The following is a 19,965-nucleotide window of genomic DNA, read 5'->3' as shown; positions in this document are numbered from 1 at the left end:
CATCATTACATTGCAACAACAAAACAAAAACACACAGACTCGCACAACAGTACACGACGACTACCGGCCGCAAACACCACAGGCCCAGCCAACGGACCCACCGGGCTGAGGCTGCTAACAGCACATCATTGCTCTTGCACTTTTCCAGCTTCCTCCCACTAACTCACCCTCCCTTTCCCTCTTTCAGAGCCACCAGTGCGCCAGGGGACCACTCTGTGGTGATAGTGCACGGTACAAATGTCCTTTAACATTAACATAACATTGTGGTGGAAAGTGGTTGTGAAAAGATAGTGTAATGTCCACTGAATTGTCCGATGAACTGTGGTAAAAACCATTCTGACAAAACATTGTTGTTCATGAAAGACAAAGTTGAACTAACAAAGCAGAGGATTTACTCTGGAATATTGACTGACAGTGTGAAGATAAAGTTTCATGATTTATTACAAAAGATGATGTGGAAAATTGACAAGTGTTGTTGAGTGATGAACTTTGTCTGACGTGGAACATCCAGGTGCCTAGTGGAAAACTCATTGAGTGCGGAAACTTTGTGTTGTGGGCAAAACTTGGCTATTAAAAGGACCTTTGGGCTGCTTTTCAAACAACTGAAGTATTGAAGAACGTTTGTATTTGTTTTTGACACAGAACTGGATTATTGAAAATAACTTCACTGATTTGAACTTTGAATTGAAAGATCCTGTTCTAATCCTGGGGAAGGGAGAACCAACCTTGGATACAAGGACATTGCTATACAACTTTATGTGCAAGTCTAACTATTGTTTTGTTTTTGATCAGCCATCTGATACCTGGATGCTTTATTGTAAGTGTGAGGGACGGAAGCCTGCGTTTTTTTCTTTAGTCTTAGTTTCATAGGTATGGAAATCCTTGTAAGGGTAGGGAAAGCAAGGCATTTAAATGGCTACTTGTGAAAAATCTCTATCCAGTTGTAAATCTCGCATTTCTGGCCCCTCACACTACCCAAACTAAACTTCCACCTCACCTCTCCTGCATCTGCCCTCAGGACCACTCTATGAAGTTTGTAAATGTGTAAATACTGCCCTCATGCTGCTAATGTTAAACAATATTGCTATGTCCTTTAATCCCTGCCCCCGGTATATGTTCCCGCTCTTATCCTTTCATCACCCAAACAATTCTGTTATGTAAAGACACCTTGCCCTAGGCCTGCCTCTCATCTCTGTTATTACCTATGTCTCATGTGAATGCAAAACAACACACGGTTCTTTAATTAATCAAAAATAACACAAACAAGCAGGCTACCTGATGGTTCAAAAATATGATATGGCATTTATAACGCACCTATACACAATTGTGTCAGGGTGCGACGAGGCAAGGGAGGGAGAACAAAGGGAGGACAGTCAACGATCCTACTAGGCCAGGTGTCATTCAGATCACGCAAGTGCATGGGATGGGGGAAAGGAAAGTGCAGGGGAGGGGAAAGGGACAGTGCAGTACCAGGGAAAAGTAATCACAAAAGTAAGTAACGGCCAGCAGGTGTTACGTGCAGGAATCAGGTGTAAAGTGCTGGTGGTGGGGGGGGGGGGGACGGTAGGGATACAGGAACAGTCCCAAGTGCGGTGGAAGGCAGGCGGGGGGAGGGGTGTGTGTGTGTGTGTATATATATATCTCTATCTAGGCCTGAGAACAGAGGGTGGCCAGGTAACCAGTACAGTTTCCACCAGTCAGCAGGGGAGAGGAGGAGAAAAAGCAGAAGCAAAGAGAAAGCAAGACAAAAGCAGCATGTGAGCACCGGATTTGGCACTACAAAGCAGCTGAGCCAAAATCTAACACACTGCTTTACACATAATACCCCAGAATGGTAACTCTCATACGTAGTTTCAGCCACCCTCACTTCCCCCACCAATACTATCACCCAAGTGAAGATGGAAAGACAGGTTATAGATGTAGCTCAATAGATGAAGCAAACCTGCACACAGAAACTGCATACCCACAGCAACCTCACATGGGTCCAATGACTTTAAACCCATCAATAAAACTGGAATTTGCCAAAAATGGAAAAGACAAAAAAAACAAGAACAGTCTGTCCAATAAACCTGTGCCCTCCCTGCATTTACAAGGACAGCCTCAGCAACAAAACCGCAGCCACCCACTAACTGCAATTTATGAAGTCATCACTGGCAAAAGGAGTTGTACACTGAAACTTCACAACTGCCTAGATTAAACCCTGTCTCAAAAGCACAGCCGGAAACCCAAAAGATCCTGCCACCTACTGCCCCATCTCCAGCTTAATAGACACTGTTAGTCATTCATAAAGTAATTTCCTATAAAGCTTCACCTCCCGTCACGGATTAGGTTTATCCTCTCAGTACTCGCCATACACTGCCAGTTTTAGAAAATACTGGGGCATGGGTCGGGTCTCCCCTGGGCTGAACGTCTCTGCAGACTTTGCACCAAACAAGTAGAATCACCCCGACACATACTAACACAATGCGCGGCTCTCACTGCAGAATACGGCACAATTTATGGAGCGGAATCGTTGGTGATTGCATCAGCGGCGTTCCACATACAGCAGTTATTAAATTGGCACTTTAGATGCAATTAATTTATGTTGCAATTTTAACATGCATGACTAGAGCAGAGTTTTAATTTTGGTACATTTTGAAGTTTTATAGTGTATTAAATGTATTTTAAATTATATTGTGTGTATATAAAATATTTCTAATGATTTGTGTGTACTAAGGTAGTGTAAAAAGGTCACAATGTTGTAATCAAATGCACTTAACAAAAAAAATAAAAAAAGGCCTCCATTGTCATATCAGCAGTGTGGTCGGTAAGGATCTTTTGCGACTATGCACCTGCATCAAGAGGAGTCCCCTTTGTGATAGTTCTTTTACCTTCATGTCACTTGTGGGATTTGTACTGCAGTATTTGTGTTTTGATTTATAAAGCAAACCTTTCACAACATTACATCTTCATAGCGTATTAAAATGAACATAGCATTTTCAAAAATATACATAAAACGCACCTAGTATCATAAAATATGAAATAGCCACCTCAATATTTCCTAAAATCACCTGTTAAATTCATAACTGCTACACACATTAAAATATGTTTACCACTCATTAAACATTTCCAAATCTCTAAAGCAGCCTTCTTATTAAAAGTAATGACAAATCTAGAAAAGTGCATTGTGCGTTTTTGTTCTAAATAAGGGTAGACCATAAAAAGATGTACCAACGTTTCTCGCACAGCCTCCCTTTGCAATATCTACAAGAAGTTACTGCATCAGTAGTGTTCGCTCGAATGCTACTAATTTCAGGAGTGGGCAGAAAGTTAATCCTTAGCCTTAAAAAGTTACATCTCCACTTTCTATTCGTGAATTTCCTTAGGTATGTGGACACACAGCTAGGGCCATTTTCAATTATGTGCGCGAATGGAAAAAATGTACAATTCGCGATTGAATCTCTTGTTTTAATCCAATCCATCTGTTAGAGCTTCTTTTTAACTGAGAGGAAATGTCATTAAATCATTTTCGCAAACATCAATGCTCTTCAATAAATTCTGCATCCCTCCAACCCAGTTCTTTAAAACAGGGCACGTCTGCTTAATCATTACCTATGCTATCTAGAGAGAAAAAAAAGCCATTTGTACTTTAACCCATTTGAATTCCCCAACGTACATCAGGCAAGGGACGATTTTACCTTTATAAAACTTAATCGGGGCAGAATTGAAAATGTGCCTAATTTATTCTCGATTTTTTCATCTGACCCACATATGGCAAACTTTTCATCTGTGGTTCTTTTAATAAGCCAACAGAAGAACTGTGTTGATCATAGTTATTCAAGATATTTCTAACTCCTTACCTGCTCTAACAGCATGTTATTTAAATACCTGGTAAAATTCCTATGTCTTGCTATAATTGGGTTGACGATTATTAACATTGTTGTTTTAGATGAATGTATGTTTTGCTCCAAATCACACAAATTTCAAAATGGAAATAAAGGATTGCTCTCAGCCTACAGGCATTTGGTCCGTCAATGAGATCAACCGCATACGGCAAAGGTGCAGATGTCCCAACCTAGGTGAAAAGGTATCCCGTATAGCTAGCGCCGTTCCCATTTCAACAATACACAAATTAAATAATGTGGGTGCCAAGAAGCACCCCGCCAAAGACCTCTATAGAAAGGGAAGGCTTCAGTCAGAGCACCTTTAAAATCCAAGCAGACTTGAATAGCTGCATCCATGTGCAGATTCATCAGGATATTAATCAAGGGCAACGTACCGCCCAATACAATACAACTATGTCAAAGGCCTACGACAGGTCCATAAATGCCAAGTAAATAGGTTGCTGCAGGTTCCGGTGGTTGCAGTGTCCAAACACTTCCGGAAACTAGATTAATTTTATACATATACATCCACTTTCTAAGATTCTTTAAAACTATTGCTGAGAAAATCTTGCGAACCTAATCAAGTAAAGCAATGGGTCTATAGTTTGAAGGGAGACCCCCCCTCCCCCCATCACCTTGCTTGAATATTGGGACCCAAATTGAATTTTTCCAAGACTCTGGTGTCTTTTTTAACCAGCAAAATATGTTTCAATAATTGAAAAAGAATCTTAAGCGGATTTCCTTTCAATATCATCATGGAAATCCTATCCGGTCTGGCAGCTCTTTAAGAGCTATCCTTCATTATAACCTAGTGTATATCAATTATATCAAAAGTGAGGGACCATTTTGAATATTCCCATTCGCTAGGCCTTATCACTGGTGAAAATGAACTAGCGTACATCTCAGAAAAATAAGATTTCCATACAGATTGCCTTAAGGGGTTTATTTCAGCATTAGTTTCGGAGAAATCTCCCTTACCAATAGGGTCTCAGAAGCTATTTTCGGCTACCTGAACGTAAGAGCCTTGAGAATTTCTTTGGCATCTCTTTGGTACATGATCCTTTTATGAGACTTATTTCAAATCTTTGTGACTCTGCCAGTGGAACAACGCTGGCATCATTTTACACTGGCACCACCCGATCAGATTCATGCTGCCTGATGGTGATGGGCCTATTTGCTGTGATTTTATGGTCGCTTTTTTCACTTCCTTTGGGTGGCCCCAAAATCACCATTCTTCCTTGCCTCCCCACCACCATCCTCAATGCCCCTCTAACCATGCTTTAGGCCCATGACACCAGTCCCCAATGTCTTCTGCGTCACCTGGAAAAAAGTGGTCAGCATTTATTTCAGTGCAGCATTTTAAGTGCCGGCATGAACATAGCCTATAGTCGCGGGCATATTCTAACCAGAATTATCACCTGGAACCAATATGTCAAGAAACTGCTTCCATCTCAACTATCTGTACCCCACCCTAAACCGCTCAACAGTCTATTTTCCACAGTGTGACAAAGATCCCTGCCAGACTTTGTTGGTGGATGGTGGAGTCACCAAGGGGGCCTGCTGCTACAAGCAACACAAGACTGATTTCAGGGGTCAACACTGGGTACTGGCACACCCCACCCCCACACAGAAGGCAGGGGCATTTCATCGCAGGATAACTGAAGCTACTCTGGCCACTAAGAAAATAGAGGCACAATGGAACAAGCAGCTTCAATGATGAAACCACTCCAGAATCCATCTAAACAGAGGGGGACCAAAGCTGGACCAATTTCCTTGACCAATTAAGGGTTAATTTGCTATTGTAACAAATCCTGGTAGGTCTAAATTGAATGTCAATTTATATTAAAATAAAGAGTTATTTTGGATAATATGAATATATTGTTTCCGAAATTACATGCAAAATACAGTTTAGAATTGTGAGCCTTGCCGAAGTAATCAGTTGTGGATATGTGCACACTAATAGACATCGACATTTGATTGAACGTTCTTATCATAGCAAATGCAGTGTGCCTGGTGTTATAGATGCTGTCTTATCAATAGGGTGGTTCGTCATTTACAATAGATAGTGGAAGTGTACATAGTTACTGTGCTTTGCTGTTCCCACGTCAGCTGTATGATATGCATTGATCTGATGCATTCTGTAACGGAGCTTGAGCCATGTCATAAGCTATGAACACTAATCTGCCCTCCGGGTCACCCCTTGCACTGGGGTCTGTATCTGTACCCAATCAGCCCCCCCTTTTTCTTCCTTCACTTATCACACCTACCCTGTCTGCTGCCTTAAACCTAGCACTTGCAAATTGCTGGCTGCATTACCACGGTTTGTTGCCTTTATTATTTATTTATTGTTATTTATGTTTCTCCTCTGCTTCGCACTCCACCTCTCCACCCTTCCATGCACTTTTCCCCTCCCCCCTCTCCCATGCACTTGTGCGTTCTCAATGTCACTGGGCCTAGTAAGATCGCCGTTTTGTTCTCTCCTGCTCCCCTCCCTTGCCTTGTCGCGCTCTGAAACACTTGTGTACGAGCGCGATAGAAATAAAATATCAATCAATCTAGAGGGAATGTTGTGTGAAGTGGAGGATAGCTGTAACTTGGCTATAGAGGTCTGGGGCTGCTGAAACTGAATAAGGCTGTCCCAGGACTTACCTGTGCGAGGGTGATTCTGCAGCTTTATGCCTGGATCCTCGAGTATCGATGCAACAGGGCCCAATAATCAATACACATATTAATTATTTTCAGTTCTTTGGTGCGGAGCAATCACTAGTACTGCATACATTTACTTCTGATCTACATGCATCAATCAACACAGCAAAAGAGCAATGTTGCACTTTTCTCTCTGTCCTGAATAAACAAACCCGACCTGCACATCTTGCATATTCCAAAGTGGCAAGAGACCATGAACAGGGCAGCAGAGTTCAGTATAAATCCCAATAGCATAAGACAATCCAAGGCAAGAAGTCCTGGCTTCCCCTTTAGGACATCAAAAACAAGGAGCAACTACACCAGGCACTACAAATACACCACCAGAATGACAACAGGCCCTGCCCTGCGAGAGGATCCTTACAGCACATTGCCACGTCTCTCTCAATAAGGCGGCAATAATTTGTAGGGAATGGCGCTTCATCCTTGGCCTGCAAAGAGCCATAAATCTCTAGGAATGGAGGCAGCAACGCATGAAGGTAATAGTGTGACATGGTTTCTAATGCAAGCACCATTTTGCAGAATTGTGCAAGCAGAGTTGGTTAGTGATTCACTAGTTCCCCAGCCGCATTACCACGACCATAGTCTTCAGACAACAGAACAAATGGATTGGTTTGGCCTCAGCAGCAAACATTAAATATGAAATTAAAAGAGCACACATGTTCAAATCAGACATCTACAATGTTTGTGCTAAAGAATTTATTATCAGCAGTCATACAAAAGTAGTACATTTGTTCTCTTTTAAGTTAAAAATCACTTTGAATGCAGAATACACGTTTTGCTTATCCATCTATGTTCGATCGTCCTCTTTAAACGTGAGCCATTCGTCTGTTTTCAGAGCCCTATTTCAAGACTTGTGAGCTCAAGCTCACTCCTACACAATTTAAGAGGGGTATGGGGGCGGTAGAAAACCACGGAAATTAAAACATGATGAGAGAATTAAAATTCCTGAAGCAGAATCTGGGTGCATGAAACGAGTTACCGTGGGTGGGAAATAATTCACCCTTGAGATGGCAGGGGAGTCAGAGAGGAGGTATGAATGATCCGGGTGCCCGGGGAGCTGAAATCCCATAGACTGCAACATAACCTTCAGCCCGCCCAGCTCAGTGTAAAGCAACCCTAAGCAATCTCAAAATCTCAGATCTAGAGCAACAACTCCCACAGAATGCACACAACAGAAGACAGCATCACACATTTGGTGTACAGTACTGAGAACAGGTTAGCTGACAGTAGACAACAGGACGGTTAAGCACTCAATAGTAGTTTCAGTTTAGATACCAGTGGCTCTGCATAGACCCGCACATGGTCAGACCATTGTGCCGCTCCACTAACACGTTGAATCAATGTCCTAAAAACTGTACTGGGTATTGAATAACTCAGAAAGCTAGGATAATAGCTAATGTCCGTGCCTGATCTAAACTCTAACATCTGGAAAATGGCAACACATAAAATGGCACTGCCAACGATGATCCCACTCCAAGTTTCATAACTATTGAAATATCCTTTACCCAGAAACGTCATCAAAAGTGCAAAAGGAAAGGTTTTGCAGACGCTTCCCATCAGTCACAAACAGGTCTGTGTGGGCCAAACAATATCAAAAACAAAACATGAATGCTTTCCTTTATGGAGTACCCCTCCCCCACCTCCCAAAGCAGGGAAAGGTCTTGCTTCTCCTTGTCAAAACAAAAGCAATCTTCTTTGGGACAAGGGCTATGGCGGGGTGCTCGCCACACAGTATACCGCAAGGTCTCACAATACAATTTTAATTAAAACACAGCAATTCTGAGCAAAACTTTAAAGGTTTGCAGAGCAGCGACTTTTCAGTAGGTTGCCCACAGGGTCTGGTAACGCAGTCTCTTGTTTCCTTTGGATGGATGAAGGCAAATCCTGTACAGTCATAAGCAACCTAAGCACTCGCCGGTCAGCCACGAGGAGTGCCTATCCATGCCACGTCTGGTCTCAGTAACAATTGGGGCAGATGGAAGAGAAGATTCACCACAACATACGAATACACAGCATCATTCAGAAAAACAAGAGCCACCTTATTCAGAGAACAGTAGAACGGTCAAATCTGCATTCACAATAACAGTGCAAAGGTCAAGTCAGTGTTAATACAAGCCAAGAAATCCCCACCCCACACCAAACAGAAAAACCATCATCTAAACTCCTACCTCACCCCTTCCCAGCGCTGTGCTGTGCCTCAACAGGTCCAGTCTTACTACTGCCTGAACCCATCCTTGCACAAATGCTCAGCACCGTCAAGGTAAGTTTCTCCATCACACTAGAGTCTAGACTTCAAAACAAAAGCAAACTACATCAATTAAATAATATTTATTGTTTTACTGCTGGGAATATTGGAAGCCCGGGTTCACTGAAATATAGGACATATCAATGCAGTCTTTTTAAAGCATAGAAATACAGTTCCTAAAATTAACAACAAGGAGCTCTATGCAAAAAAGCAGCAATTTGGGGGTGCGCTGTGGGTTGCAGTACACCCACCACATGGGATAGTTATTTGTTTCCTTGTGAAATGTAGTGCTACTGCTAGCACCAGAATTAATAGAAATCTATCCGCTTTCCTTTAATAGTGACACACACATGGGCAAATTAATGACAGATGGCCTGTAAGCGAAGCAGAACTTTCAGCTCCATCCCCCCGCCCCCTTCCCGGCTCCCTCTGCCTTTCTCCGCGCCAAAGGGACCCAACCACCGAATCAATCAATAAAAATGACTACCAATTTATGAGGGCAACAAGATTTTCCCCCTGGACATGGGGTGCAATGTGGCAACCAGAGCATTGTAGAACAGTAAAAACACAAAGGCAAATGTTCACAAAAACACGGCTTTGTTTAAAAAAAACAATGTGCATGGCTTCCAACGGCCCCAGCCAAGGGTCCGACAAGCTTAAAGCTGCAGTGTTAGGTAGTACCTGTATAAAACAGAAACAATCCTTTCTTGCTACATTTCTCTCCTGTACAACTTGCGTGAAATCCAAAATTGGCATCTCCAATGGATGCTTTTGCGTGATTAAAGACTCCCCCACCCCCCTTATCAAGTATGCCTCAGTGTTGAAATAAATATCCTTATCTGAAGGCTTCGGATGTTGCCGGTACTAACACTGCGCAGCAGCTCTCTTCGTCATTCCCATTTAGAACAGCAAGAGGGCCAGATTAAAAAACTGGACATGAGGTCCTCAGAAGGTTGCAATAAACAGTAGCCTAGTATGCAGTCAAGATCCGGGGTCATAAGACTTCATATGTATCCCGAAATCCCACCCTACTTGGAGAGACAAACCTAGAGAGATTCTAGAGACTAGCTGTGAGATTCCTTTACTGGAACCCCACTAACAGAAAATATATAGCACCCACCGATCCCTTAAACTAAACAGTTATGGCTAGAGAAATTCAGCAATGTTTTCTGCTCAGTCACCCATCCACCCCCTACCCCCCCTCCTCTTTCCCACTTGAGGCCAGCATTGACCAATTAAGTTGTCCATAAGTATCGAAAAAGAGTTGCGAACACTGGCATTCTGAATTCCAGTAGGGGGGGTGCAAGCTGAACATCAATTGTTCAAGCAGATGTATGGGATTCAATTAGGGCGGGGGCGTCTTCTGTAATTGAGCATTTTCAAAACAGAGTTATGTGGTAGAAATACAGCAGAGCATTTGAATCTCCCCACCCCAGGCCTCAACGCATGAGAAATGTGTGCCTCTACAAACACACACATCATTCATTCTTCATAAGGCAATTAACAACAGAATATTCAAACTAGGAGGTTAGCCTCCTGCAGCAGACCACATTAGTAACTTAATCATTTAGGGGCGAAATCCATGTAGTTGTAACGAAAATATAATCTCTATTCTGCCTCACTTTCACACCTCCCCTCAACAGGAGCGATTTCAGCAGTATATGCTCAAGCATCACAGCAACCTAGCACCTACGGGCCATGCATAAAAAGTGGTTTGTCTGGTAAACAGTATTAATTCCAAACACCAAAGCATTTGGTACCATCCTGCAAAGTATTCTTCTTTCACAGAAAAAGCAGGTGACACACAGAAGTCCTTCCCACTCAAGTACAAAGGGCATAGGAGCCCAAGCCAAAGTAAGGGTGGTGCGAGTGAACGAGAAAATTCCCCCAACCAATAATCCAGAGCATTTTGGCTACCCTGGCACGCAAGAGCTGCGACTCTAGAAAAGCCTCCCTGGGTTACTTGTAGCCAGCAAACATTTACCCTCCTGCAGCATCATGGCATTGCAGGAGCCACTCCTATTGACATCTTAGCTATGACACGTACACCTCAACGTAATCACCTTCTGTGTAGAGAGAGGACAAACTTGTAGAGCACCTCTCACATGTGTACAGTCGGTGCCAGAGTACCTGAATTAGTAAAGCACGCCATACTGCAGTGAAACACTAAGATCAATTAACTCCAGATAAATCTTATGTGGAGTCAATTGATCTTAGTGTTTCACTAACCGGAATTCACTAGCTGGGACTGGTTTCTTTTTTAAAATGTTATTCTTCACAGCATGTGGCACTCAAAGTTACCAGATCACAGCAGATGCGTGGGGCACAAGAACCAGATTCTTAAGGACCCAGTCTCTTTGCCAGTGCCCTATGAATACTGGAGTAAATGCGTACAGCTCTGCATTCAGCATTCTCCATGCACCCCAAATGCAGATCAAAGACTTCCTAGGGCAAAACCCTGATTGAACCAGGAGCACAGGGACATCACTCAGAAACCACCTAAGCTGCATTGTGTTGAGGTCTGCAGAGCTAGAATCTGAACTTGGTCTGCCCTGGCCTAGGAAAATGCTACTGACGGTCTTCAGCACCCTTGGAGGACCCGTGGTGGGTGTTCCCTTCAGGTGTGGTGCTTCAGTGCACCCAAAGTTCTTAGCAAGTTGAAAACTCAGTAGTTGTGTAAAAGGAACCTGCAACTGTCAGCGTAGTCTACATCCCTTTATTCTCAATTTTTGTGATTTCGACGACACAAAATGGAAGCCGGGTATTAAGGAATGATCACCTAGGACCATTCCTGTTGGCATTTCCCCCTTTACCCCTCACATCCGCGTGGTCAACAATCAATGTTTTCTCACAATACTTCCCTCAAAAGAACATAGGTGCAAAATGTGCACAAGCTGGTGATATTGGACCCTTGGCAAGTAAAACATGGTGTCCTATGTGTATGTATAGAATTTATGGCGAGTTACTTTTATGGCTTGCTAGTATCTTGCAAATTTAATGTTGGCCCCCTGAGCAGTATGTTCTCAAAAACATAAAAACAAAAAAATAGGTTACCCGAGACATCATCACTGGGACCCAGGAGTGGCACAGCCACCCTCATACCTGTACTAGTATAGCCAGATAACCAAGCCTTTCAAGCCTGTGGAGGGGTAGATTCTGAAATATGTCTTGTGTCAATTCCACTTTTCTAACAAGAGGAACATACAAAAATCGAAGTTGTGTTCAAATACAGAACAGCACAGCTTTTATTTGTGGATATTAGAGAACCTGTAGTTTGAGCTAAGACAAGTAGTTCTAGCCACTAAAAACAGTTTATGCTTTGAGAAGAAACCTGCAGCCAACTCATCTTTACGTTTCAGAACTAGCAGCCCCAGTCGAATTACTTCTAGCAAGCCGGCTACGTAAAGCATTCTCTCCGTAAAAACTGCACTGCCCGAACAACTTGTGTCAAACAACAAGCCGGGAAAACCCAAAGTGGCAATCCTACATACATCCTTCTGTTTTTTTTTAATTTGGTGTATTTGCAGAAACAAAACCACTTCTGTATCCTTTTTTGAAAGTTATGTCAAGCCTACATCCAAAGTACATCCACTAGGTTTTGAAAGGGTATTTGGTATAAACAATCCTTGTAGTCTACAGAAATATATTTTTTTTAAGTTATCTCTATGTAAAAGAAAGCGATCTCCGGACCCCATCCAAGCCCAATGCGTCAGGTCCCATCACTGGACTCCCAGTGACACGTAGTTTACAGACATCCGACGCACAGAGAAGGCTGGGCTAGCGCCACATCAGTCCATCAAAAACATTCTAATATTAAAACCAAAAACTCAAACGCTGCACGAACAAAACAAAAACGGAACATCTTTAAAATAACTACATCAAAAAAAATAACTAACTAGGGACCTGACGTTTCTATTCTGAAAATGAGCGGAGGCTGGATTTTTAACAATGAGAGCGCATTTGTTTTGACCAATGATTACATTTAAGCACTCAAATTACTAAAGGGAACCTGCTCATTTAGGAGGAAAGACAGACATGTAGGCGAAGAACATCTCCATATAAATCTCAGTGCATCAAGGGCTATGAAAGAGCTGACTCTGGTGTGGTCAGATCCTTCCCTTGTCTTACCAAAGGCACTTTATGGCAAAAGCACCTATGGTTCAGTAGAGGTGACATCACAATCACCTAGAGGTCCACATGATTGTGCCAAGCCAGAGCTCTTCCTGATCTTGAGGTATAAAAGAAATAGGAACCCAAATAAGGGTCCGATACCAAAACAATAACCTCCGCTTCCATTGAATGGCAAGATTCACATCAGGAGAACATCAACCCAGTGCCCCCGTATCCTCATCCTGCCGGGGACCATGTGTCACTGGCTCAGACCCTTCATCCTGCTTGGAATATGTGGGATCAGGCCCTTCCTCGTGCTCTGGGTAGCCAGGTAGCGGTCCATCGTCTTGCTCAATATAGCTCAGATCAGGCCCTTCTTCCCGCTCTGTGAACCCAAGATCCCCTCCATCATCCCGCTCATTGTAGCCCCCTAGTAAGTTGATCTCCGTCACGCTGGCTTCCATTACGTTCTCAGCTGTGGTCTTCCCGTGCTGCTCCTTCAAATGACGCCGTATTGCTGGCTTGTGAGCAAATCGAACATTGCAGTAAGAGCAGTGGTAGGGTCGCGCACCGCTGTGCAGGTTCATATGGTCATGCAGTGTGGACTTCTGGGTGAAGCATTTGCCACAGATGCCACAGGTGTGTGACTTAACACCCCTGTGCACATTCATGTGCCGGTTGAGGTTGCTGCTGTGGTTGAATTGTTTGCCACAGCGAGGGCACATGAAAATGAAGTGTTGTGCCCTCATGTGGAAGACCAGCTTCTCCACCCCTTGAAAGACTTCTTCACATTTGGCACACTTTATATTCCTTAGTGGGTTCCCCAACCGGAGGATGTCCTTCATGGTACCAATGCTGAAGGACCGTCCGCCGTACCCCATGGCTCCACCCATGCTGCTTTCACACTCACCAATGCTGGCCGCTGCCTCTCGCTCCTCGTAGTAGCCACTGGGGATGATCATCAGCCCCTCACTATCCATGTCCTCTGAGAAGTTGTAACAGGCCTTTACTGCTCCCTGCTGATGCCTCTCCAGCTCCAAGTTGAGACTCTCCACAGTGGAATTTACCTGCGAGTCCTCCTGCTCACCAGAGTCATCTTTGACCCAGCGTGGTTGTGGAGTCTGTTTTCTCTTGCGACGGTGAGCCAGCTCCATGGCGGATTCCATCTTCACAAGGCAATAATCTGAAGCAGAGTCATCCTCCGGCTCGTCATCATTGTCCTCCTCATCTTCCTCCTCACTGCGTTCCACCTTCATCTCTAAAGTCTCCTGAGGATGCAGGTCCGCATTGACGCTTGTCTGAGAAGCCCTGCCCTGAGTCCCACCTCTGGTCTTTGCAGATCCACTGCCAAAGGATTTGGCCCGGCCCCTCTTGGTGCCAACCCCAACACCCTCGTCGTTCAGGTACATCTTGGGCTCAATGTACTGGTGCAGGGCATTGCGACACTTGACCACCACATGCTCCATCTGCAAGTAGCTAGCGGCTGTCAAGTAGTTAACAATGTCCCGCACTGCAAACTCCAATGTGCCTGTATAACAGGAGAGTAGTAGGTCGGCCACAATCTTGGTGCTGTGCATGAGGGAGACCTGGAGCTCAGAGGTCGGGTTGAGGAGGAACTGGTCACGCAGGAATGGTGAACAGGCTGCCAGGATGACCTTGTGGCCACGGAACTTGAGACTGTCCGACACAACCGTGACATCACAGAAACGCTCCTCAGATCGCAGCTGGTTCATGTTGCGCAAAGTAGCTGCCTCATGGCCCGGGAGCTGAAAACGCAGGACCTCCACGCCGAATGCCATGCTCTCGCCAGCCGGTTTCAGATCTGGATGCTGGGACCTTTCCCAACCTGCATAGGAGGAGCAGAAGTGAAAAGAATGGAGAAACATTTTACTAAATGAGAGAGGCAGTGATCAAGAACAATAGGAATCAGAAGTCACACAGGCTAACGAAAAGGAAGGAGAAAAACAACAGATTAAGAGGAAATAAGCTAAAGAAAAATAAAAGCCAGAGAGGAAACTAGCAAGTGACAGATATGAATGATAAAGAACAAAGGAAATGTGAGCTCAGATGGAGCAAGAAAAAGAGGAGGGAGGAATGAACACAGGTGGCTTGAAAGTCGCAAGCACCAAATGCAAATGGCAAGATTGTCTATAGCGCTCAATAGTTGCTTTACCTCTCTAAACAGTGGGAACTGCATGGAAGGGACACAGTTTGCACTTATGTAGCATGCAAATTCACACATACACAAGAGGCAGCACAAAAGAGAATGGTCGTAAAACTGGTGGTAAAGGGCCAAATCGCCTTTGCGTGTTTTGCATTAGATTTTGAATTCCTAGGTCCCTGGTCTAAAAGGATGACTTTAGAGACCATCCTGGGGTCATCTGACGATCATCGAACTACACTAGAAGTCATTCCCACACCATCAGACGTCATCACGCTGTTAAAGTCATCAGCAAATATCTCAGAATGGTGGATGATGATTTGAGGATGAGCTTAGGATGACTTAATGAATATGCTAACATTATCCCCATTTTAGAAAACTCTGTTCCTGATGCTTTTAGGATGACCTACTGATCACTTCAAGAGATTGCACGTTTGTCCCTGATGAGTTGGGGATGATTCTGGGATGACCTGCTGATTACTTCAAGAGCATTGCCTTGAAACATGTTTGTTCTTGATGATTTGGGGATGACTTACTGATTACTTCAGAACATCAGAGTTTGTAGGGTGATATACGGACCAATACAGATTGTCATTCTGCTTTTGCTTAGTTGCAATTATGCTGAATGATCCTCCACTGTGGCAAGTGTAAAGCTTGAGACAATGTGGGCCAAAGTAGAAGTCAGAGGCCTAAACATAGCATGTACCTGTAAACATCCTTTGCCATCCCAGTCAAAAGCAGGCACCAATCACAATCCCCAATGTGGCATGAATAAAGCCTAAGACTATGTTGGGCCAAAGTGGAAGAAAGAGGCCTAAACATAGCATGCACCCGTGAGAATCCTTTGCCATCCCAGTCAAAAGCAGTAACCCACCACCCTCACAATCAATACATTTCCATGCTGACTTGTTAGGTAAGAATTGGTGTTGTCCCACTGTGTGAGGCTACACAACACGGATATGCTTGGTATTAGATAAGCCCACCTTTTGGTATAGGTCTGAACTACACAGGTTGGCAGTATGACTGAGCAGCCAGGACTCAAGAGGGATAACTGTGAGCTGTAGAGCTGTGCAAATGAAATCTGTAAATACAAGTAGCCAAGTAACACTCACGGTTTCAGTTATAAATAGTTACTTATTAATTAACATAATTTTTTTAAATAAGCGTTCTTTAGAAAGGCAATTAATGTAAATATATTTTTAAATTACTTTTCAGAATCAGAGCAAGTTAGCATATAATCTTTGGGTATGCTTCATACACAATTGCTACACTGTGGAGTGACTTCAATCACAAGGACAGTATTGGCATTTCACATTAGTTATACTTTGCAGATTCTGAGGTTGCAGAAAGGAAAGGTTTAAGGAAGGAAAATGGTTAAACAGGTTCTCAGTATAAGTGAGGACAAATAAATCTTCCAATAAAATCTAGACAAGCCGTTCCCAGCAGTAAAAGTCTAAAACAAGTTCCCACCTATGAGGGACAAACCATATCAAAGTCAGTGGGCTAAAAGAGTCTGCAGGGACCCAGGACAGCCAAAGTCAATTTGAAACAGTGTGGAGCTGAGGCACTTCTTAGAATCAAAATGTCTTGCACAAAGTTAGAGAGTTTGTTAGAAAATCACTTGTAGGGTCGCAAGCTGTGAAAACAGAGTTGGAATCAACTCTGAGAGTAAGCCACTCCAATCCCCAACTGAGAAAAGCACAGCTACAAGACAGTGAGGTAAGTACCCCAAGACTAAACAGTAGCTCTGGTTTGAAGAGTGGGCCAGCTGGCTTCTGTCCTGCTACAGCATTGCAGACCCAGTGTTCCTGAGCCTTAGTCATGGGAACAAGAGGTAGGACATCTGTAGGGCTCCTGCAGTGGTACTTCGGAGGTCGTTGGCGGCTTTCGGTTCAGCGGCACCTTGCGGGTTTCAGCGCTTAGTAAACGGCACTGTTGCGGATCTCTGGTACCTGTTGGGCTTCCTTCACTCCTTGGGTCTGGCGAGGGGACTCTAGCTCTCGTCGCCCTGCTTCTGGAGGGTCCTTAGGAGACTCCTGGAGCTTCTAGCCGGATTTCAGACGTTTCACTCGACTACGGATTACTCGAGCCCTGGCACTTGGTTCTTGCAGCAATGAAGAAGTACAGCCAGACAGGGAAGATGTTCCAGTGGAGTTCGTCTCTGGGTTAGTTGGTCCCACTAACCCAAGGGGAGAAGTCCACTCCAGAGCTTCTCTGTCTGAAAAGGGAGTTTCAGCACAGTAGCAGGGCTTCACCAGGCAATTCAAAGGTCCAGGAAGATGCAGCAAGCTTCGTTCACGGTTTCTTCGTCGGGTGTTTTTCCCAGTGGTCGACTCTGCCTCTAGTCCCAAAACCCTCGCCTTTTAAGCAGGTTTCTCCCATTCATGCACAGCCTAGGCTGTCAATCACACATCAGGGTCGCTGTCCTGAAAGGACAGCCAGCCAGCTAGCCAGCCATTCATGAATGGTTGCATTCAGGCATTCCTAGAGACAAAAGGACAGGGGAGTTTCGGGACCCTCCCTTACATCCTGTCCTTCCAGACACACTGGAGCCAGAGGCGGGACTAAGGGCTGAAGTGCGCCAATGGCAAGACAAACAAAGGGCTTCAATCTGTTTGACGCACAGAGTAAAACCCAAGAAAGACATCAGAAACAGAAAAAAAATCAGAAAAAGAAGACAGGGGCCGCTTTGATAAAATGGTCACCCCCGGGTGCTATACTGCAGCAGAGGGTTCAACCTGCGGTAGAAAAACACAATGGTAGGAAAAAATAAACCACTGCCACTAGTCCTTTAAAAGTAGGGAGGGCAACATACAAATGTTACATGAGAATGTAGGATAAGGGGCTACTTGGTAACCCCCCCCCCCCCAGCACTCCACATTCGATGGTGTGTGCTGGACCCACAAAGAGAAAGGTAAGTAAAGTAATGTTCACTTTACTATTCTTGGGAACAGTAGTTCACACAAGAAAAGGTATTTTAAACCTTATGAGCAATCTAAAGGATTTCCCAGTGACACTGCACTGAAGTTGATGTGTGTCACCATACAAAAAGTAGATGCATATGGAGTTTGTCAGACTCCCAAAACAGTGAAAACACATAATCCAAAAGGTCAAAAGGTCAAAACACATGATGCAGTGGGAAAAGGGTCTCACTCACTCCAGGGTTAAAATTAAAAAGTCCTACAGACCAGCAAAAGAGCTGGGGGTCTCTAAGGTTGAAGGGAATTAGCACAGAAATGAGAATTCTCCCTAACATGACTGCACCAATATATGCCAGTATTCACATGCACTCCTTCACACAATATTCATGTTTGCTTTGCGCAAAATCCAATAAACAACCATAACGAAAAGTACCTCCAGGATAAAAAAATAAAAAGAAAAGGATAAAGAAAAGAAAGAAGCAATAAACAAACAGAACCACAAAGTCCCATCAACTACTCACAACCTACCAAATACAAGCAACTACAGATCACAAACAGCAAAGACTAAACCCAAAAGACCATGAAAAACACCAATCGAAAGAGGACGCCCACTAAGGAACACAACCCACGCATCATGCCTCGCCACAAGAAAGACAAAGAAGCCAGGAAAGACAACAGAAATAATAAGAAATCCCAAACCACTCGGGAAGGCTGGAGCAGCACAACCCCACAAAAACTCGACAAACATCTGAGATGGCCCAAGGAGACATACAAATAACAGAGCAAAGACAGACTACAATGCTCGCTACCTGTCCACATATGACAACGTAGTAAACAAAAACAGCACAGGAACAATGAACCGACAGCCAACAAGTTTCACAAATACAGACCCAACCAGTACACCAAACGGAGGACAACTAATAAACCATTCCAACCCAGTCTCCACTATGGACAATACCCCAACCAGAACAAGGAACACATTGGAAACCAGCATACTCACTCTACACCCCCTATATCACCAAGACTGGAAAAACAGAGGGGAAGCGACCCTATTTACCACCCAGAAACGAACCAACCCCGCCATAAACCTTATCGGTCTACTCGACAAAGAGACTGACCAACAAAGAACCACCCTATCCAAAAGACTCAACCGGGAAAAACCCACCTGGAACGGAAACCCAACCAACAACACACTGGTCAGAACAAACAATACTAACAACAACACAAAAGGTAAATCCAGCAAACTACACTGCAGCCTCCTCAACATTAGATCCATGGCTCGCCGAGGGTAGAGGGCAGGAGCCCCCCCTCCCATCCCTGAAGCTGCTCCACGCACATGGAGTGCATTGCAGCACCATCGCCGGCACCATAGAAGGGCCTGCCTGACCCTGTCCTCAAAGGTGCCTGACTCCCGCATGCCGGGCGGCACGAAAGCGAGGCTGATCCTCGCTTGAAGCAGTGTAAAACTGCATTCATCCGCCAGTAGGCGGAACCGCCGGTGGCCAGCACGAAGGCCACACAAAGGCCTGTTCCTGCGCCTGTGCCCCCATTCCATCCATCCTTGCCGAGGGTAGAGGGCAGGAGCCCCCCCCTCCCATCCCTGAAGCTGCTCCACGCACATGGAGTGCATTGCAGCACCATTGCCGGCACCATAGAAGGGCCTGCCTGACCCTGTCCTCAAAGGTGCCTGACTCCTGCATGCTGGACGCTGCGCGGCACGAAAGCGAGGCTGATCCTCGCTTGAAGCAGTGTAAAACTGCATTCATCCGCCAGTGGTCAGCACGAAGGCCACACAAAGGCCTGTTCCTGCGCCTGTTACGCGCATGGGAGCGCGGCGTGGCCACCCCCCCTGCTCAATTTAAACTTCCCCCACCACCTTCCGCAAAGTCCGAGGCAAGCTATAGGAACCAAGTATCCAAATATCTCCATTCATACAAGGAGAACCTACTGTAAGTACTT

The 19,965-nt window shown here is 44.5% G+C and overlaps 1 protein-coding gene across 2 annotated transcripts in view; it reads right to left on the bottom strand.

Moving 5' to 3' along the window:
* Nucleotides 1–7,250: 7,250 nt before the first annotated feature.
* Nucleotides 7,251–19,965, bottom strand: part of LOC138521862 (zinc finger and BTB domain-containing protein 12-like) — a 115,649-nt gene continuing 102,934 nt past the window's right edge. For both annotated transcript variants that reach the window (XM_069635009.1, XM_069635008.1), the window contains exon 2: nucleotides 7,251–14,770. In XM_069635009.1, the coding sequence (XP_069491110.1) occupies nucleotides 13,140–14,723 (1,584 nt within the window). In that variant the 5' untranslated portion in view covers nucleotides 14,724–14,770 and the 3' untranslated portion in view covers nucleotides 7,251–13,139. The remainder of the gene's footprint in view (nucleotides 14,771–19,965) is intronic.

Source organism: Ambystoma mexicanum, chromosome 13 (assembly GCF_040938575.1).
Source record: "Ambystoma mexicanum isolate Mex_15411 chromosome 13, UKY_AmexF1_1, whole genome shotgun sequence".
NCBI lineage: Eukaryota > Metazoa > Chordata > Amphibia > Caudata > Ambystomatidae > Ambystoma > Ambystoma mexicanum.
Note: the sequence above shows the minus strand (reverse complement) of the source record. Positions and strands in the feature narration are given on the sequence as shown.